Raw genomic sequence first — 21,846 nt, forward strand, 5'->3', positions numbered from 1 at the left:
GACTTCAGAGCGGTCTCTGACCCTCCCAGCGGCCTGAGACACAGATGATACTTGTGCTGTTTTGTTATGAGGAAGCTGAGATTCACAGGGACTGTGGGAATTCCCAGGATCGCCCGAACTGCAAGTCTGTGTTCTAAACAGGTAGATTTCGTGAGAACGGCAAGGATGTCCCATCACGCACACTGACAACCAAGGGAGGAGTCGGGATGATTTCCCTTCGGGGCACACAGAGCAGAGCCAGGAACACAAGTACCCTGTCTGCAGAGCCACGAAGGGCCGGGAGCTGGCCCTCTCTGGAGATGACTCAAGTTCGTGGTGTGAAAAGATACAGTTGGCCCAACCTGGGGGAAAGGAGCCCTTAACGTTCCCGATGGTCATCATGTCTCCATGGCCCCAACTCATTATTAACAGGCTATAAAAATGTGTTCTCGGGGCCCTGGCCGGTTGGCTCAGTGGTAGAGCATCGGCCTGGCGTGCAGAAGGGTTCGATTCCCGGCCAGAGCACACAGGAGAAGCGCCCATCTGCTTCTCCACCCCTCCCCCTCTCCTTCCTCTCTGTCTCTCTCTTCCCCTCCCGCAGCCGAGGCTCCATTGGAGCAAAGATGGCCCAGGCGCTGGGGATGGCTCCTTGGCCTCTGCCCCAGGCGCTAGAGTGGCTCTGGTCGCAACAGAGCGACCCCCCCCCCCCGGAAGGGGCAGAGCATCGCCCCCTGGTGGGCGTGCCAGGTGGATCCTGGTCGGGCGCATGCGGGAGTCTGTCTGACTGTCTCTCCCTGTTTCCAGCTTCAGAAAAATACAAGAACAAAAAACAAAAAAAACAAATGTGTTCTCGGATAAGTCTCAAACCAAGAGCATTGGCCTCCTGATTGAGCCTGATCCCAATGGGTTCACGGCTCTCTCAGAACTGCAGCAACAACAATCTGAAACCCACTAGCACGCCCCCCTCCCAGCCTGTCCGGTCATCCAGGCAGTCAGGGCGGACTTACCCTCGGCCTCTCCCTTTCCCCAGTTACTACAACAGCACCGTGGTTGCTGGCCACGTTGCTGCTGGCCCCATCGGTCAAAAGACATGTTTGTGGGAGGTTTTTTAAATTAAATTTATTGGGATGACATTGGTTAATAAGATTATATAAGTTTCACGTGTACATTTCTCTGATACATGATTTATATTTGCATTCTGTGCCCCAAAATGACACTTTTTAAATCACAGTATCCCTCTGCTTTACAAACCTCCCACCTCCCTATCAAGTGTTGCATGATTCAGCCCACACTTTCTTCCTAGGACGGAGGCTTCCGGGACAGAAGTTTCCCAAAATCCAATTTCTGCTTCTCCCTTTTGGTCATGAAATCCTCAAGGTGTGGCTGGACACACGGTCACCCCAGGTAAAAACTACATTTCCCAGCTTTCCCTGCAGTAAGGTCTGTCCATTTGCCACTTAACAGGATGTAAACAGAACTTCCAAGGCATGCCTTTTCCACTTGTGGAAAGGCAGATGGGCAGCCCTGGGGCCATTTTCAACCCTACAAGTAAAGGCAACACCCAGGGGATGCCCAGAGCGACCCTGGGTGTCTGGACTACCTGGTGGGGCAGAGCACTCCTGGGCTACCTACCACTTGACCTTTAAGAGAGAATGAAGCATCTACTTTATGGAAGCCACTGTTAGCTGGGTCTCTGTTAAAGCAGCCAGTGCAACGCCCCCAAATAGCCTTTCTTACCCGGCTCCGCCTCCACTGTTTCCTCCCATACCTCTTCTGTTAGGCCACACCCACTTCTCACCATTCTCCAGACATATTTTTGCAGAAATCTTGGTTTTCACACCAGCTGTTCTAGCTGCCTAGAACGCCCTTCCCCGCTCAGCAAACTGCATCTCAAAATGCCATGCAAAAGTCACCCTGTATTTCAGGCTGCCCTTGCCCTCTGTCCTCTGCCTGTGGATTTAGCCCATGGCTTCTTTCACGACCAGGTGATGAGCGCTTTCTACACTCTCTTCTCCTCTAACCGTGAGCCTCTCAGGAGAAAGAGCTCTGAGTTACCGCCCTGTGCCTCCCGCGCAGCCTGCAGCACTGGGCCGGGCAGTCGTGCCGGGGAGTGTCGGACGTATAATGGAGCAAAGGGAAGGAAGAATCAGCAGTGGGTGACAGGTCTGTCTGCCAACCCCCTGCCCACCCAGGATGGACACATGCCAGCCTTCAGCAGGGGGGAGGTGGAATATCTAACGTCCAGGTCTTCCCAGGCCCCTCTCAGAAGCACCCTGGGTCTTCGTCAAGCAGGGAGGAAAGTCCGGCGGGAAAGTGCCCGCGCCCTCAGCCACTCAGCAAATGTCGATCCGGTCCCAGGCCCGCCCCTCCCACAGCACCACCTTGAGAGCACAACATAACGGGTGTCTTCACCTCTTCCGAGGTTTCCTCCTAGGCATGAGGTGTGGAGTGGGTCCTCCTGCCTGAGGAGAAGAGCATCATTAAGGGCTGTCTGGGAGGTGAGAGAGGGTCCTGGAGCCTTCTCAGCGTCCGGTGGGTGCGGGGCTGTAGGTGTCGCTGTGTCCACTCTATGCCTGACTTGGACTAGCCCTTCACCCCCAGGGACGGGCTACAAGAAGGGTCCTCCGTCTAATGATCTGCACTGATGTGTGTGGGTGACAATGCCAGCTTCGGGAAACGTGCCAGGCGCCCAAGACCATGCTGACATTTCCCACCAGAAGTGGCAGCTCCAGATTAGGATCCAATATTTAAAAACCAGAGACTCCCATGTGACAATACAGAGCCCTGGCTTCCGGGACCGTGCAGTTCCACGCTCTGAGTCGTGGCCGTCCCCGGATGAGGTGAGGGTAGCTCCATCGGGGTTTCTGGGCCCCCCCGGTCCCCACGCCGGAGCTGAAGGGCTCTGGGCCGCAGAGCAGAGCATTGTCCTGCCACAGGGAGCGGAGTGGGCAGAAGAGCTGTCTCAGAGGACAGTGTCCTAAACAGCTGCCCAGACCCCAGCTGATCTGGGGGAAACAGCCAGGGAGAGGGAAGAATGAAAAGGAGAGAGCAAGCAGCACCAAAGAGGAAAAGTTAGTGGCAAAATCAGAGGAAGAGAGAAGAGAAGGCCACAGGGGAAAGAAGGGAACAGGCAAGTCAGGGAGGAGACAGGACGGGAGGCCACAGGCAGCTCCGCCACCGCCACCTGCTGGCAGGTGCGGGCTCTGCACGCAGCAGGAGCACTCGCTGCTCCAAGACTTGGGAGAATGGGACCCAGCTTCACACTGTGGCCCCAGCAAGTCACATCTTGATCAGTCTGAGACTCAGTGTCTTCATCGGCAGAAGAAAGGGGTCCGGTTGCAGAAAAGCTCTTTTTCTACCCTAAATGACTCGGAGCGGCTAGACCAAGGGCTGTGTCTGAGGGTGGCCGCCACTCAGCAATCCTGCTCCACCAGCGAGAAGCCCCGAGGCCCTAAACGTGCTGATTCTTTGATTTTCCATGTTGGACACCAATTTAGAGTTCCGTAAACACCCGAGGGCCAAAGTAAGCAAGTGGGCCTCCAGCTGCCATGCTGGGATTTCCCATCCTGTGTCTCACTCTGGGCCTCACGAGAATGTTCTAGACCAGGGGTCCCCAAACTTTTTTCACAGGGGGCCAGTTCACTGTCCCTCAGACCATTGGAGGGCCGGACTATAAAAAAAACTATGAACAAATCCCTATGCACACTGCACATATCTTATTTTAAAGTAAAAAAAACAAAACGGGAACAAATACAATATTTAAAATAAAGAACAAGTAAATTTAAATCAACAAACTGACCAGTATTTCAATGGGAACTATGCTCCTCTCACTGACCACCAATGAAAGAGGTGCCCCTTCCGGAAGTGCGGCGGGGGCCGGATAAATGGCCTCAGGGGGCCGCATGCGGCCCGCGGGCCGTAGTTTGGGGACCCCTGTTCTAGACTCCGTTAAAGGTCGAGAACAACAACAGGAACCTGAACTCATCAAAATGAGTTAACTCGTCCAAAAGCCTGCCGTTTCTCTATCTTTCCCTCCTCATCCCACTGGCTCCATTTCTTTGCCCAGCAAGTCTGCGCTTGGCCACAGGGGCGCCGGGCAAGGGGCGGACCAAGGTCTGTGCTGGAGGAAACTGACGGGAGCAGGGAGCCTCTCTCCTCAGCCGCTGCACCCGGCGGTGACAGCAAAGTCACAGGTTGCAAGGTTTAAGAACGTCCCAAGACAAGACCCCCCCCCACTCGGCCACACACAAACCATTCTGCGCAGACTTAGAAACAGTTCCTTTTTTGTGTGAAATTATCAGGATGAAAGGGCACAGGCCCAGACACACACAGACCATACTGGTGCCTGAGATGCATGTGCTACTTTGTAACTTGGTGTCTGACTGATGTCCTTCTAGAATGTTCTTCCCAAACATAGAGCTTACCGAAGGGGTGTTCACGGAACTCAGTGTAAATAGTTTCTATCCCATCAAAGTTGTGATTTCACAAACCACAAAGGGACCCTTAGTGCTAAAACTTCTGGCTCAACCACCTTATTTAATGGAAGAGGACAATGTACTCAGGGAGGCTGGGGAGGGGGCCAAGGGTCACAGAGCAACCGGCAACAGACCCACGCCTGGTACACAGCCCGCTGCCCAGCGCACCACACGAGGGGTCTCAGGAAGCCACAAGGCCACTGGACATGTTTCCTCCTCCACTGTCTGCCCAGCACCGTGCCTGGTAACCAGTAAGTGCTCATTAAACATTCACTGAACCGTGCAAAGCACCTGCATCTGCTCCTACATTTCATTACTCTCATGAACCAGCCGGCGGGGGGGGGGGGGGGGGGGGCGACACTAGGAACACATTTTACAAATGAAAAAACCAAGGTCCCAAAGATGATGTGAAGAGCCCAAGTCACCCCACTAGTCAGTGGTGTGGCCAGACCCCACACGCTCCGGCTTCCTCTCAGCCCTAATTCACAGGACTCGCGCCCACTCTCTCTGGCCCCTGGTGAGGAGCCGGAAGGGAAGGAACTTGTAAGAAGGCATATTTCTCCTCCCTTCGCTCATCTGTAGCGATTACGGCAGTACTGAGGACTGGGCATAGGGTGACAGTGACACCGGGCGGTCACCAGCACACTGCAAACCTTGGCTACTCTGAGAGGTGTCTTTCGTTGGTTTCTGAGATCCCTCGCCAGACCTCCTGACCCAGGATCCACGCGACTGGGACCCAGGAACTGGCTTTTATAGTCAGTCCTCCGAGGGAAACTTGCACACTGACATGAGCGTTGACAGTGCTGCCCCTGGAGATTTTAATTGACTAAATTTGCTTTCTTAAAAAAAAAAATCAGTAAGTAGAGCACAGGGCTCAGCATGAAACAGTATGATGGGGTGAGGTGTCTCCCCACCAGCTGCGCCCACACATCTGCCCTCTCCTGTCTCCCACACAGGACTTCTCAGACTCCCCCCAGAGCTGGCGTGAGCTCACAGCCCAGCTGGTCCTACACCCCTCCTCCCACTCACCCGAGGGGAAGCGGAGGCTCTGCGGCCTTCAGGGACTCGAGCGAGGTCTCATGGCTAAGCAGTGGTTGGAGCAGACGCTAAGAGCTCCAACTCCCCTCTGTCCCACATCCACCCCTTGGCTCAACTCCCCAGGGACCACCGCCTCCCCCACCGCTCCCATTCCAGCCCCAAAGGGACAGGCACAGTCTCCTTTTCTCTCCCTTTTCCGCCTCAACCGGCAATCCTCTGCTGTGAGCACTGGGAGTGGGGCGGGGGGTGGAGCCTGCAGGAGAGGGAAGGCCGAGCATTGAAACTTGCACAGAACAGGAAAGAAAAGGCCAACAAAACTGCTCATCCGAGACAGAAACAGAAGCCATCAGAGACAGAAACAAGCCGGCACTGGGGAGTTGTCCAGAACGGCGGGGGCCAGACTTTTCACCAAAAGCAACTCTTTCTAAGAAAAAGGATAACCAATGACGCGGGTTCGATGCCCCGGAGACTGGGTGTCAGGCTCAGAGCTATCCCTTAACCCCACGTGGACGCCAGCTCCAGAGATCCATCCGCACCCGGACAGGAGCACGGCAGCCACTCAGCCCCACGGTCCCCTTCAGAGCAGGGTCTCCGGGACAGGCTGAAGCGCAACCTTGTGCAACAGCCCGTGGCTGAGTCCCGGGGGACATGCCAGTGTGCCGCGCCAAGGCCAGGGCGAGAAGAGGCAGGGCAGGACCCAGAAGGGACAACCCTGCGGCAGGGGTCCTCACATGTCAAAGCCAAGGTCAGTGCTTTTCAGAAATGGTGGCTCCAATGGGCTTGGGATGGATCTGTGCAAAAGCAGATAGTATTACCTTTCAGATCAGAGGGGCTCTAATGCTGAGACACACAGCTAAGACTGTCAATACATTTGTCTTATTATAATATTTTTAACTAATGGGTATAAATTCAGTCCAGAGTTAAACTTCCCACAAAATGCTCAAAAACTAGGAAGTGTTCCTGTTCATTAGAAGTTGTCTGACGAGGAGATAAATAGAAGAAAAAAAAAACCAAACTTTGGTTTTCCAATTCTCTTGATGATTTCTGTTTAAAGTGTATACGCTCTGTCTTATAATTATAAAATTACTAGGGTCAAATATTTTTACATGAAACTAGCCAGTGTCAGTATGATTGTAATTAAAGGGCTGGCAGCTGAATCCGTGTTTACTGCTGTCGGCTGGAATACAGGAGCAGTAAACAGCGTGACAGCCTCTTCGGAAAACCAGAAATTAGTCGTGACCCTCCAACCAGTCATCTCTCCTGTGGGATTAAATCTAAGAAAGGACTCCAAAAACTCTAAAGTGCAAAATAAAGAAGCATGTTTACTGTGCATCTGATAGAGCAAAAAGCATGCAATTACTGGGTTCCTCTAAAAGTTAAATACAGAATCTTATGATCTAGCAGTTCCACTTCCGGGTATAGGTATAGCCAAGAGATGTAAAGCAGGACTTGCACAGATATTTGCACACCCTTGTTCATAACAGCATTGTTCACAGCAGCCAAAGGCAGAAGCGGCCCGTGTCCATCAGTGGACAGCTGGATAACAAACGGTGGCATATAGGGGCGATGGAACATTACTCAGCCCTAAAAAGGAGGTTCTGACACGTGCTACAACACGGATGAACCTTGAAGACATTACGCTAAGTGACATGAGCCAGTCATAAAAGGACAAACACCACACGACTCAATTTATACAAGGTCCCTACGGTACTCAAATTTATAGACAGAAAATAGATCGGTGGTCACAACTGATTAACCGTAGCAAAAATAGGGTGACTTACACCTCATCTCACCTCCCTCACTCCCCACTTCTTGGGTTTCATTGCTCAAATGTGGGGGTTCAGATCCAGTTTCCTGTTTTAAAATTATTTACTTTCTATACCTATGACTGCTTTCTATTTTCTTTTTTTTTTTTCTTTTTTTTTTAGAGACAGAGAGTCAGAGAGAGGGATAGATAGAGACAGACAGGAACAGAGAGAGATGAGAAGCATCAATCATCAGTTTTTCATTCCGACACCTTAGTTGTTCATTGATTGCTTTCTCATATGTGCCTTGACCGCGGGCCTTCAGCAGACCGAGTAACCCCTTGCTCGAGCCAGTGACCTTGGGTCCAAGCTGGTGAGCTTTGCTCAAACCAGATGAGCCCATGCTCAAGCTGGCGACCTTGGGGTCTTGAACCTGGGTCCTCCGCATCCAAGTCCGATGCTCTATCCACTGCGCCACAGCCTGGTCAGGCCAACTGCTTTCTATTTTCCAAAGAGATTTATCCCCAATATTGACAGTTAGACCCTCTGAGGCCCGAGCAGATGCCCAGCAGGGTTCAGGACCCACATCCTCCGCCTGTCCTCTTCTCCCCAAAGTCAGCTCCTACTAGGGGACAGTGGAAGGCAGTCAGTAGCAAGGGGTAAACTCTGAGATAAAGGGTTAAGCGCCAAATCAGGGAAACTTAACTTTATTAACAGAACACAATTTGGAGAAACCCTAATACCTACTGTGCCCCCACCACGCCATGCAGTCAACCGTCTTATTGTTCATAAATGGTTTCCTGAGCAGGAAATTGTTTATAAATGCACAATGGTTACTTTTTTTCAAAACATCAAGTGAGATCATCTGGATATTAAAAGACTTCAAACTCATCCAAAAAAATTACTGCAGCCTGATGATAAGAAACAGTTAAACAAAATAGATGAAAATAAAACATGAGGAAAAAAAAAAAACACCACGATTCCATGTTCCTCGAACCAGGTTTCAAACCCACCGAGACATGAATTCAAACTGTGGAGAATGACAAAGGACAGCCTCCTACAAAGAATATAAGTGAAAAAATACAGAGCTGCAACAAAGGGAAAAGTTGAAGTCTTATCAGGTGACGTCGTTACGATACACAAATGTCAGAAGCCATGCGAGTGCCTGTTAGCTGTACCTTTAAATAGCACGACTGTCACTCAGGAAGATTCCACAGCCTGTTCTCCAAGGGCAGGCTGAGCCTCGAGTCAAGAAAAACAAGGGCAGCAGAAAGCAAGAGTTGAGTTTCTGAAAGCTTATTAAAAATGCAGCCACAGGCCCTGGCTGGTTGGCTCAGCGGTAGAGTGTCGGCCTGGCGTGCGGGGAACCGGGGTTCGATTCCCGGCCAGGGCACATAGGAGAAGCGCCCATTTGCTTCTCCACCCCCACCCCCTCCTTCCTCTCTGTCTCTCTCTTCCCCTCCCGCAGCCAAGGCTCCATTGGAGCAAAGATGGCCCGGGCGCTGGGGATGGCTCCTTGGCCTCTGCCCCAGGCGCTAGAGTGGCTCTGGTTGCGGCAGAGCGACACCCCAGAGGGGCAGAGCATCGCCCCCTGGTGGGCAGAGCGTAGCCCCTGGTGGGCATGCCGGGTGGATCCCGGTCGGGCGCATGTGGGAGTCTGACTGTCTCTCCCCGTTTCCAGCTTTGGAAAAATGCAAAAAATAAAAAAATAAAAATAAAAATGCAGCCACATGGGGGGGCACGGGAGTGGATTGGGGGTGACAACAAAAAAATCCAAAGTTTCTTTTGGGGGTGATGCAAATTTTCCAAAATTGACTGTGGTGATGATTGTGCAACTCGATGAGCGCGCTAAACACCATCAAACAGTATGCTGTGTAAGGGTGAATTATATGGTATGTGAATTATATCTCAAGCGATCAATCTTTCTCTCTCTCTCTCTCTCTCTCTCTCTCTCACACACACACACACACACACATACACGCACACGCACACAGTGCGACCACAAGGGATGTAAAAGCAAAGTCACCAAGCAAACTCACTTTGACTAGTGACATGGCCATTTATCTGAGAACAGAAATACGGTTCGTAAAAGGTGAACTGTCTTTCATATCAACTATTTGGAAAGCCCAAAGAGTTTCTCATACATTTTCCAGACATTTCTATTGAAAATGGGTTAAGCAAAATGAGATTTTTATGTTTAGAAACAATAGTTTTTGGCTGTGGGGGGGAATTCAATGCTATAGAACAACTGTTTACAGCTTAACAATGTAAGTGGGTGGGGTATTGCAGGACTCACCCACAGTCCTTTGAATCTTTTTTTGGCTTCCCAACTAAAAAAAGGGATATGCGCCTCTCTTATTGTTAAATGGACGCCCTGATACAAATCAGGACCTGAAGGTCCAGGCCAGGAGTGCACAGCCTACCCACAGTGAAAGCCAACCCCTTCCTATTTTTAGAAATAGAATTGTACTGGAACACAGACCTGTTCCTAAATGTACTGTCCATGGCTGCTTTCAGCTCTAATAGCAGAGATGAGTAGTTGTGACAGAGACTATGGACCCACAAACCTAAAATAATTACACTCTGGCCCTTTATGAAAACATCTGCCAACCCCGGTTCCAGGCCACAGGAGCTGAAGTCCCTCCTTCCCCCTCCTCACACCCCCAAGTTCCCTAGTCCAGCAGGGCTAAGAGAATAAGCAAAGGTCTCGGAGGTCACTAACACCCCTGAGGCTTGCCTGAAGACCACCTGTGTGCCTCCACCACTCAAGGCTGCTCCTCGGTGACCTGAGGATCCTTTAAAATCCAGGCCATTCACTTGTTCACAGTTCTCCCTCCACGTTCTACCCTTGCTCTGGTTCACCATGAATGAAATGTCATTTCACAACTCCATGACTCAGAGCCAGGGCACAGGACTTGCTTTAGCCAGTGAAATGTGAGTGGACAGAACTTCCTGCAGGTCTAACCAGAGGCTGTGAATGTGCCTGTGTGGGTGAGTTTGTTCTCTTGTGCTACTCCTAGCCTATGCCAGGAGAGTATGGCCCAAGATAGCTGCTGGCCCTTTAGACCACACCCTCCAATGAACGACACATGAAACAGACTTGGAGAGCCCTGGCCGGTTGGCTCAGCGGTAAAGCATCAGCCTAGCGTGCGGAGGACCCGGGTTCGATTCCCAGCCAGGGCACATAGGAGAAGCGCCCATTTGCTTCTCCACCCCTCCGCCGCACTTTCCTCTCTGTCTCTCTCTTCCCCTCCCGCAGCCAAGGCTCCATTGGAGCAAAGATGGCCCGGGCGCTGGGGATGGCTCTGTGGCCTCTGCCTCAGGCGCTAGAGTGGCTCTGGTCGCAACATAGCGATGCCCAGGATGGGCAGAGCATCGCCCCCTGGTGGGCAGAGCGTCGCCCCTGGTGGGCGTGCTGGGTGGATCCCGGTCGGGCGCATGCGGGAGTCTGTCTGACTGTCTCTCCCTGTTTCCAGCTTCAGAAAAATGAAAAAAAAAAAAAAAAACAGACTTGGAGGAAAGCCCAGGCCACCTGCAGGCGACTTACAACCACGATCACAGAATAAATGTCGCCGCTGTGGAATTGGGTGTTGTTTGTTACCCAGCATCTCTACAGCAAACCTGACAAATACATGCCCAATTAAAATCACGTAAGGTATAACCACTGACAACTATAAGAATGAAGTTCGGGCCCTGGCTGGTTGGCTCAGCGGTAGAGCGTCGGCCTGGCGTGCGGGGGACCCGGGTTCGATTCCCGGCCAGGGCACACAGGAGAAGCGCCCATTTGCTTCTCCACCCCCACCCCACCCCCTTCCTCTCTGTCTCTCTCTTCCCCTCCCGCAGCCAAGGCTCCATTGGAGCAAAATGGCCCGGGCGCTGGGGATGGCTCCTTGGCCTCTGCCCCAGGCGCTAGAGTGGCTCTGGTTGCGGCAGAGCGATGCCCCGGAGGGGCAGAGCATTGCCCCCTGGTGGGCAGAGCGTCGCCCCTGGTGGGCGAGCCGGGTGGATCCCGGTCGGGCGCATGCGGGAGTCTGTCTGACTGTCTCTCCCCTTTCCAGCTTCAGAAAAATACAAAAAAAACCCCAACCCCCCCCCCCCAAAAAAAGAATGAAGTTCGCCACATGGGATTGGAATTACACCACCATCAGGATCTCCTAAGAAGTTTAAACAAGAAAGACATGGCCACACTCGGCTCTCATCACATGCTCTCTTAAAAAAAAACAACTCGAGTCAACCCTAGCAGAAGCAGTGAGGGTAGAATAAGTAAAGGCAGATGAATGGAGGCAGGAGAAGGGATTGGGTGGGGAGGTGGGTACTTCTTTTGTTCTAGCTATGCAAAGGCTGCCTGCCTGGCCCGTCAGGCTCTCTGGGCAATCCCTCAGTCCCTTTCAAAAGCGGCAAACCCAGGGCACTGCAGCTGTCTTATCAGGTCTCAAGGTTAAGGCCGCCACCTCTGTTGCTAGTGCTTCCGTGGCCCACTAGGTGGCGCTGCATCTGCACGTGGACTGGCCTACTCCCCCCCACCCCCACCCCCAGCGAAGAAAAGAGAGCCAGCACCAGAAGTTTCACAGGCCCTGCCTCAAACTCAGATTTGCCCCTTCCCATTTCTACTCGCCGCAAACCCCTCTAACTAGGAATGTCCACACTGAGGACCAACAACAACCTTGAGGTTCTGGCTGCCGTGTCCGTTGCAGAGATGTAGAAACAGGTTCGGACTAGACGACTTGCCCAAGGGTCACACGGTAAGTGCTACAGCTGTGAGTCACGCTCAGACCTCTCTGCCCCAAAGCCAGCAGGCTGTAGGCCCCAACCGGGAGAAAGCCACACTGACAGTCCGCTGGGGCTGAAATATGGGGGGGGGGGGGGGGGGGGTAGGGCAGCCTTCCCAGAGGAGCAAGTTCACGGCACCTTGAGAAAGCACAAGGGCCCAAACATTCGTCTACTCCTCTTAAACCCCACGCGTGCAGTAAGATTTCAAATAAGCAGGAAAGGACCATTCGAATAAGCAGGAAAGAAGAGCAACCTATATAAGCTTCATAAAGGGAGGGCGGAGAGAGTTAGCGAAGGACAAAGTTTGACCAGAACAGCTACTCAATAAAAACCTAAGGCAGCTGAGCTTCTGAGAAGCCAAAGTAAAGAGACACACACACCCGCCCACTCACACCAAACAACAACTCATTAGCTAATTAAAAGAACACAGAAGAGGAAACGGTTGGAGCATGAACCATAATAGCTCATCAAGAAATGTTTGAGACAGACGCTAAATAATACGAAGTATCTTTAAAATCTCTTTAACAAATAACGCAGCGACGCCAGTCACTTCTACAATCGCCTAAGCAGGTCTTGTAAAGCGGAGGTCGTGTGCCCCAAGTCTCCAGAGACATTTTAGTCGAGAGAATTTTCATTATCACAGAAGGTTCTACTGGATGACTTCCCACAGAGCTTCAGACTTTTCTAAGACGTTTCACGAAAATATGTCACTTGCTCCCCCCCTCCCCAATAAATCCATCATTCCCATCAGACAAACAGGGAAACAAAGTGGGCCTCCGCAACAACTTCAGAAGCCTGCAAGACGGCCCCTCCTCGAGGCCACACCCCCTGGCCTCCCGGCCCTGCCCCTCCCAGCAGAGCAGTGAGCCAGCCTCTATTGAAACGGGACAGTAAAGAGTCACAAGGGCGGGGAAGGGGGGGACGGAGCAAACAGTCATCAGTGAGTAAAGGATGAGCACATTTCTGAGACACAGGTGCGGGGAGTGTTGATGGGGGAAAGAACAGAGTAAGCCTGGGCCCAGAATGTGAAAGGCGGGGCCATGGGGCCCAGGCTCAGAGACAAGGAGAAAGACAGAGGCTGGGGAAGGGGTCTGTCCCCAGGGGGGATGGAAGGGCAACACTGAATCCACTATAGCAGCTGCCACCCCTCCCCCACCCCTTCCCCTTACTAACCCAGCAACAGAACCCCAGGGTTTCCCCACAGGCTGAATACAGAAGGACAGACAGACAAAGAGGCAGGCAGAGAGAAGACAGGTGAGTAGGTAGGTAGATAGCACGATAGATAAGCAGACAGACAGATACATGGGTGACAGAAAGAGAGAGACAGACAACAGTAACAAAGAAAACTGTTAAGTGACCACTTACTATGTGCCAACAGCCTGCTAAGGGCTCCGCATGGATTAACTAATTTACTCCTCACAGCAATCCAGTGCCCACTACTACCATGAGCCCCACTCTACAGCTGGTAACTAAAGAATACATAATAATTATTCCGAATTATGGAGGTAACTACTCCGTGAGCTAAAAAATAGGAACTATGAAGAAGCGTTTATCTCAAGTTATAGACAAAAAAAATTCCTCTAGGAAACACCAAAAGATGCTCAATGTCCACATCCTGAGAAAAATAGAGACCAGAGAGACGCAGAGCTGTTTTCCACATCTTGGCCGGGCAAGAGTAAGGCATTTGCCAAGATCCAGGGTGCCCAGGGTGCCCAGGGTGTGGGCCCAGACTCTCTCCTACACTTTCTGAACAATATGAAATATACAACTTCTCTCACTCAAGTCCCCAGTCTCAGAATTCCCACAAGTGTATTCATCACATAGTTGCTCCGATGTGTGGGAACACGGACACCCCCTGCAGCCCTTTTCTATTTGCAATCCACGGCCAATATTCCGTAGTATGAATACACCGCGTTTTGTTTATCCACTCATCACCTGATGGATATTTGGGTTGCTTTACCTCTTGGCAATTATGAATTATACTGCTCAGAACACTTGCGTATATGGTTTTGTGCAAGCTTATGTTTTCATTTCTTGGGCATATAACTAGGAGTAAAACTGGTAAGTCACACAGTAACTATGGGTAACTTTTGAGGGACTGCCTGATTGTTTCCTACAGTTGCGAATGTTTGTTGTTCTAAGCTGCCAAGGTTTGGGGAAATTTGTTACACAGCCATAGCTGACTAAGACACAAGAATTAAACAAAGTTAGACATAAAAGGCATTTAGGACAATGTCTAGTACATAGTAAGTGTTCTATTGTCATTCTCAATATCTTCCTACCATGGGGCCTTTGCTCAAGCTGTTTCCATTGCTTCAAATGCTCCCTCCCCACCCCGCTAACTCCTACATATCCTTCAGGCTTCTGCTTAAATACTGTTTTTCCACAGAAGCCTTCTTGGAAGTGACAACTCAGAAATCCCCTTTACACAGTCTCCTCGCACCCTGTACTTCTCCCGTGAATATCAACACACAGTCATAGTTAACTAGAAATTTGTTTAACAATTGTTAAGATGGTTTCCCTCCTCTGAAATATAAAAGAATCTCAAGCTGGCACAATGCTCTACCCTCTGGACACACAATAGAAACTCAATTATGACTCTTAAAGGCCAGCAACCCACTTAGAAAACGAGCAAAGGCAAAAAGCAGGCTGTTTGCAGAAAATGAAGAAACACCACAGAAAGGAGGACCAGACACGTTCATAACTTAAAAGATACAAAATAAGGTGAAGTACCGTTTCTCATGACTATCTGATTAACCAAGATGAAAAGCATCGATAATACGAAGATCTGGCAAGAAACCGCTGGAAACTGCCGCTCCCCTGGGCTGCACCTAGCAGGTGCAGGCTCCCCGTAGGGCAGTGTTGCGACACACGTATACCACATCCTAAGTGCACATCCCACTGTCCGCGTACAGGCATGCAGCATGAATGACCCAAAAAGATATACATGCAAGAATGTTCCTTAGAGCGCTGCTAAAAAGCAAAACCTGGAAAAACTGAAAGCATCCTTCGGGAGGGGACTACTGAAAACAGTGGCACTTTCTCGGACATTATGTGGCCAAGTCCAATGGGTTGCCTTTGCGGCTGCTGCCTGCACAACAATTCTGCCTGCAGGGCTGTTCATTACGCATCCCAATGAAGCCACGGCTATGCAGTTACAACTGAAACCCAGGTTCCATCATCTTATCTCAGTCTCTCCATTCTATTACAGTAAGGTGTTACACATTGGTTGTAAAACTATGTGTTTGGGAGGACTAGTTATCTACTGATTTCAGATCAAAAAAGGAAAAAAATCACAAAATGTTTCTTTTATATAAAAAGAGACATTACCACTTCTGGTTTAAATAAATGAATGATGATAAGGATGCAGCCACACAATGAGAAGTTATGTGGCTATGTTAAAGAATAAGGAATATTATATGCACTGTAATAAAACACCCCTAAGAAGTATTGTGAAATCCTTTTTTAATGCCGATCAGGGTACATGCTATGGTCCCACGCATGTTTTGTAGAAAAAGAATTATGTGCATCAGAACTTCCTAGGATGATTTTTAAGAACTTGTTTCTCCGGATCCTGGAATGATTTTTAAAAGCTTGTTTCTCTGGAGAGCCCTGACTAACATAGGATTTACAAAATCTGATTCATTCCAGGTCTAATTACAGTTACAAAGTTTCAGTTCATGGTAGTTACAGCCTGATTTGCTCATCTGTCAATGTTCACAGGAAAGCAGGGTTCAGAGAACACAGTCACCCTTCTGACTGAAAGTTCCTCATGGGCCATGAGCCCCAGAGTCCTCAGTGAACCATGTGGCCAGGGGCACATCCAAACCCACCCGCGAGGCCTGATCCCGGCAGGTCTCACTCTGCACCCTCCCTCGGGAAATCCCCGGAGACTCAGCAGTGTGGGAAGAACAGGGTGCTATAAGCAGAGGCCCACACCTGGCCCCGTGCCCAGCATCTGCCTCTGCACCCTGATCTGGTTGCACTGAAAAGAAAGAGCCTTGACCAAGCGTGGGTGGGTGCTTCTCAAGGGAGCTCACTCCCACACTCACAAATCCCATTAACCTAAATCCAGTAGGAAACTTAGCTTCGAAAGGAACACCACTGGCAATGCTATTTGTGCCTGGGATCAATGCTCTGAAGTCCTGCAAAGCATCCCCGATTAATCCTTTAATAAGATTACTCTTTAATTTTTTTATTACAATTTATTATTCGTCAGCTTCCTAAAATGGTTTCACATGAGCAAAAAACGAACACCAATACATTAGATACATTAAAGACTTGTTTCAAATTCAGAACAAAAATCAATTAGGAGGAGGAGAAAAATGGATCAAACACCTGGAAGTATAGCCTTCCCTTCTCCACCCCAATTGTATGTATTGGTAATACATATATATTTCAACTAAATGTTACTAATACATTTTAACTAAATGTGACAATTGATGTCAAAGACCCTGTGGGATAAATGTTCTCCTCACTCATCTAAGGAAGCGGAGCTGAGGGGCAGCAGGATGGGCTGGGCCACCAAAATCATTTAGAGCACAGTTAAAAGATTTAAATGCTTCTGTGTTTTTGCTAAAGCTTAGTTACCTCTAGAAATCAGCACAGTAGGGCCCCACTCCAGGGTTACAATTGCAAAAACAAACTGTCAAATAGGGAAGAGTCCAGTAAGAGAAGTAGCAAAAAACATTTCTAAGTTACAAATTTAAAAAAAAAAAAAGTTTTAATATGCTAGTGACTAGCAGCTAGTCTAATTCACATCATCTCGCTCTGTGGCGGGGTGTGTGGGGGGGATATTTCAACTGTCCATTCCTTTCTGTTTCATTCAGTCAAGTAAGTAGCGATTAGAAGATACATTTTCCCATGGAAAACACATAAAAAATTTTATTCTAGACAGGAACTGATCATCAAGACCTTGTATTTAACTCTTAAAAGAAGTCCTTATTTTCCTTGAGCATGTTTTCAGACAATTATGTCCTTGAGTTTGATGGGTTCAATGAGTGAGAGACAAGAAACAAATCCCAAAGGGTGGCCCCACGAAGAAGAGGTCACCCAGGCAGGATGCTCCTTGAAGAGCACTTGGAGCCATTCTCACTGGGGTCACAGCTAGTCATTCACATCCCTGCCCACCTCCAAGGCTCTGGGGCCAGACCGGTTCTCCACATGGGACCCCAGCAGGAAGCTGGCGTTGAGTAGATGCTGGTCGAACAGGATTACTGAATAAACCTGAAGCCACACACACAGACACAGACATTCACAGCATCTCCCTAATCTTCTCTCACGCCAAGTCTCTTGCGTCTTCACACCTAAACTCACTGCACCCGGACAAGAGACGCTTACACCTTCCGGGAATGCACTGGTGTGCGGCCCAGAGAGCTCTGGGGGAACAGCACCTAGACAGGGCAGAAACCAGATGGGTCGGCCACAGTCAGCCTCTGATCAGCTCAGAGGAAGTGAAGAGGGACGTCAGCCCCATGGCCAGGAGACAAGCCAGAGCGGAATTGGTTAGCAAGCTCCCCACCACTGGGGTGTGGGTCACAGGTACAAGGCCAGGCACGTTTAATAAAGGGGGAGAGAAGGAAGGGAAGGGAAGGGAAGGGAAGGGAAGGGAAGGGAAGGGAAGGGAAGGGAAGGGAAGGGAAGGGAAGGGAAGGGAGAAGAGAAGAGAAGAGAAGAGAAGAGAGAAGAGAAGAGAAGAGAAGAGAAGAGAAGAGAAGAGAAGAGAAGAGAAGAGAAGAGAAGAGAAGAGAAGGCAGAAAAGAGGGAAAGAGAGAAGGTCTATCTCTGTTCTTCACTCTTGAAAACTTCCTTGCTGACTCAGACACCAGTCAAAGCTCTAAGAAACCAGGATGAAGACACAGGATTAGGAAACTGGCAGAGTTGGAGAAGTCGGCGGGGTGGGGGGTGGGGGGCACCGTGGAGACCCTGTTCAGCCATTGCAAAGAACTGTCAAGGAAAATGTGATGGGAGTCCGGTGGCCTGGTCCCAACCCAGACCTGCTGCTCCTGGCCTGGCACCCCTTGCCCCCTCTGTGCCTGGATGAGGGCACAAGGGGTGTGCTGCAGCAAAGGTCCCTCTGTTCTGCCTGCCAATGACTCAATATTGCAATTTCCCTACCACACGTCTGAGGACAACCTGGCAAGCAGAACAGAGCAGGCAAGAAATGAAGTCCCCTGCGGTCCTTTCTCAGCGCCGGGCCACACCACAGAGACAACAAACAGCAGTGAAACGGGCAAACCCACACTCACCGCCCGCGCCTGTCCGGATGAGCTTGGCCCGGCAGAGACCTGGCAGGGACTGGGCCCCTGCGGGCGGCCGGAACTGAAACACCAATGCCATGTGCAGGAATCAACCCCAGAGGCCGCTCAGAGCGAGAAGCGAGTCCTCTGCACGCCACTCGAGCCCAAGCCCGGCTGGGCAGCTCCGCGGCCGCCGCCTCCCACGCCTTCCTCAGCACTTTTCCGAGTCGGCTTGTTGGGACAAATCCTAAGACAGGGAGCTGCCCTGGACACACAATGGGTTACGTAACTCCAGGCAGCCGGGCACCCTATCGGCTCATCTTGTAAAAACCTCCCCAAACAGAAGATGACGCACCTGAAAATGTGATCTCCCCAGGTTGGGGGCAGGGGGTGATGGGCACTTGGCTTTGCCTACAAATTTAAGGGGAACAAAAAGTCTCCTGTTCGTGTCTCAGCGCTCCCTGGGAACAGGGGGCGGAGCGCATTTATCGGAGGCCAGACGCCAAGTGGTCTCCCAGGACTGCACTTGGCAGCGCCCGTGGAGTCCACACATGTATCTCCGGGGATACTCCGGGTCACTCTGAGCATCTAATGAGACGCTAACCTGAGTATGAGCCACACGGTCTGGCTGCCCAGCACCCTAAGCATGTAACATTGCCTGTGTTTACCCTCCCATTTACCAAAGACACTGCCAAATGTGACAGCAGTGAGCTGTTTCTCAGCTGTCCTGTGGAGCTTGCCACAGATGCCCCAGTAAGGAACCTTCAGTTACCACGCCCTATCGGGTTTGAGGTTTCAAAACTGCATTCTGCCATTTCTTGGCCCTCAGCTGTCACGTTCAGAGAAAGTGAAATTGCCCAAAAGGCTGGATGATTCACAGATGCCACAAGAATCCCAGAGATCAGCTCACGTTTGAACACATGAAGATGCAGCTGGAACACTGCCTCCTCTAAGAAGCCCTCCTGGCCTTCCCCTATCTTTTTCCCTCCATGGCTTGGCCAGGCACCCCCTCGTTGATGCCCTCCCATGTGCCCGTGCCCATTACTGCGTATGCACCATGGTTATGTTTCCACTCGCTCATCTGGCTCCTCAATTAGACTGTATCCTGGGTGGCAGAGAACATGTGTGCCAGGGTCACCATCTGGATGTACATCCCACCCTCTCAGAGCTCAGGGATCTTATGCAGGATGCTGAGCCTTTTGTGATTTATTCTCTTTACTTGTACAAAGAAGATAACCAGTTCCACTTCACGGGGATGCAGTAATATTAATGAAGTGACAATTTCTTTACCCAACAAATGTTTACTGAGCACGGGCCACAGGAGGCGCTACTGCAGTCACTGGGATGTGGGGGTGCACACAGTCCTTGCCCCGAGGTTAGTTTCTATTCTGCTTGTCTAGACGCTATTCCTACTCTGCAAGTGTAGCCCATGGCTCAGTCTGGGGAGAAAGATAAAGTGGGAGAGGGAGATAGGGAAGGGAAGGGGGACCACTCTTTGTGCAGAGTGGTCTGATTTCTAACCAAATGCCGTTTGGAGAAAGGGGAGAGGGAATCATGAGGACTTTGGGGGTTAAGGCGATCCAGGTGCTGGGCAGCTCCAAGAACAAGGGCCCCGAGGAGGGATGTTCCTGTGTGTCCACGGACTAGCGAGGAGGCCACGTGCCCAGCGTGGAGTGGACACAGAGGAGCTAGGTCAGAGGGGCAGGAGGAGCTCTGTCACTCAGACCCTCACAGGCCACGGTCAGAATGCAGCCCACCCGCCCACCAGAGATCTGAGCAGAAGAGTTAAACCCCCTGACTTTGTCATTTAGAAGCCTCTCTCTGGGTGGCAGAGAATGGATTGCACAGAGGCAGGCGGGGAAGTGAAAGGCCTTTATCAGGGGGCCACGCCATCACCCAGGCATGAGATGAAGAGGCCTGGACCAGGGGGGATGCTGGGACGCTGGTGAGGGAGTCACATTCTGGAAGAGAGAGCTAGCTCCCGGGCTTCCCAGCCCACTGGGGTGTGAAAGTAACACAGAGGTCCTGGATGCCTCCCAGGTTTTTGGGCTGGACAACTAGAAGGATTGACAAAGACAGGGCAGACCTCAGGAAAGCGGGTGGGGGTGGAAATCAGGAGTCTGAGAGATGCCTAGTAGGACTCCAAGGGAAAACAGTGTGGAGTAAAGACTGACACGGGGGAAGGCCCAGTCTGAGGACAGGAACTGGACAGTGCTCCGTGCGGAGGCAGGTTCCGAACCCTGGAGACGGGGTGAGATGACTCAGGGCACGGTGCACACGGAGCAGCGAGGGGCTGGAGGGGCGAAGCCCCTGGCCCTCCTGTCCGCCCAGCCCTCGGAGGAGAGAAGGGGCAGCCAGCCAGGTGGGAGGCCCCGGAGGGTGGGGGCCCGAGGGAGGGCCAGATTTCCAGGAGAAGGGAATGGTTGGTGGCGTCGACTCCTGCTGAAAGAAACAAAAAAGATGAAGGCTGAGGACGGACCCTTGAGCTGAACAAGGCCATCACTGCGGGGGGGGGGGGACAGCGGGGTCACAAGCCTGCTCACATTGGACACAGGAGAGAACAGGTAAAGAGGAAATGGGTCAGCAAACCGGGGAGCAGAGACACACACTGGCTGTGGAGGAAATGGGGCCAAGAAGGATTTCTTGTAAGAAGGGAGCCATCTTAAAAAATAATAATGATAAAAATTAAAATAAAAAGGAGCGATCGTAGCATGTTTTTGTGCCATCAGGGAAGGTCCATGAGCGAGAGGAATCAGATGACAGAGTAGAGGGCAGGTGTTGGAACCGTGCCCTTCAGTGAGCAGGCAGGTGGGGTGGGATTTAGTGCACGAGTGCAGGTTGCCCGAGGGACAGGGAGCTCAGCCCACGGGGCAAGGCCCCCACGCCGGGATCACACCGTCTCTGTGCCCCCCTCCTGACACACGGGAGGTTCTCCGTGCCTAACTGGTGAGATGGAACAATGAAAAACCACTGGAGGTAAATATCCATATTTTAAACTGTCACTGGACATTATTTCAGACAGGAGAACAGAAGCAAACCCTGTGGACAGAAGTGAGGAACAGAGCAAAAGGCAATGCAAATACAGCTGGGTGTAACTACAATTACACCCCTGGCTGCTGTTCCGTAAACCACGTCTACCCAGAGCCCTCCCTCCTCGGCACCGGTTCCAGGCACCTGTTCCCCGGATCCCACGGCGGAAAGAAACAAGCAAGAGTTCCAGCACGATGTGCCGGGCAGGAGACATCGCCGGCACACTGGGGGGCGATTAACCCTGGTCCTGGGACACTGGAAGGTGTGACTGACGCAGGCGATGTCTGTACAAATCTTGACAGTGACCAAAGGGCACTGTAGCTCCCATTTCTTTTTTTTTTTTTTTTTTTGGTTTTTTTTTTTTTTTTTTTTTTGGTATTTTTATGAAGCTGGAAACGGGGAGAGACAGTCAGACAGACTCCCGCATGCGCCCGACCGGGATCCACCCGGCACGCCCACCAGGGGGCGATGCTCTGCCCATCAGGGGCGTAGCTCTGTTGCAACCAGAGTCACTCTAGCGCCTGGGGCAGAGGCCAAGGAGCCATCCCCAGCGCCCGGGCCATCTTTGCT

The 21,846-nt window shown here is 51.2% G+C and overlaps 1 protein-coding gene across 7 annotated transcripts in view; it reads right to left on the reverse strand.

Annotated features, from left to right (window-relative positions):
* The window catches only part of TRAK1 (trafficking kinesin protein 1), a 103,023-nt gene that overhangs the window by 80,386 nt on the left and 791 nt on the right, over positions 1-21,846 (reverse strand). For 2 of the 7 annotated variants that reach the window (XM_066245298.1, XM_066245297.1), the window contains exon 1: positions 18,256-18,400. The exons of 1 other annotated variant lie outside the window; for it this stretch is intronic. In XM_066245298.1, the coding sequence (XP_066101395.1) occupies positions 18,256-18,346 (91 nt within the window). In that variant the 5' untranslated portion in view covers positions 18,347-18,400. Of the gene's footprint in view, positions 1-18,255; positions 18,401-21,846 lie in introns of those variants that run through there. 4 more of the 7 variants (XM_066245304.1, XM_066245303.1, XM_066245305.1 and 1 more) reach the window with 2 other exon arrangements.

Source organism: Saccopteryx bilineata, chromosome 10, assembly GCF_036850765.1.
Source record: "Saccopteryx bilineata isolate mSacBil1 chromosome 10, mSacBil1_pri_phased_curated, whole genome shotgun sequence".
Taxonomy (NCBI): Eukaryota; Metazoa; Chordata; class Mammalia; order Chiroptera; family Emballonuridae; genus Saccopteryx; species Saccopteryx bilineata.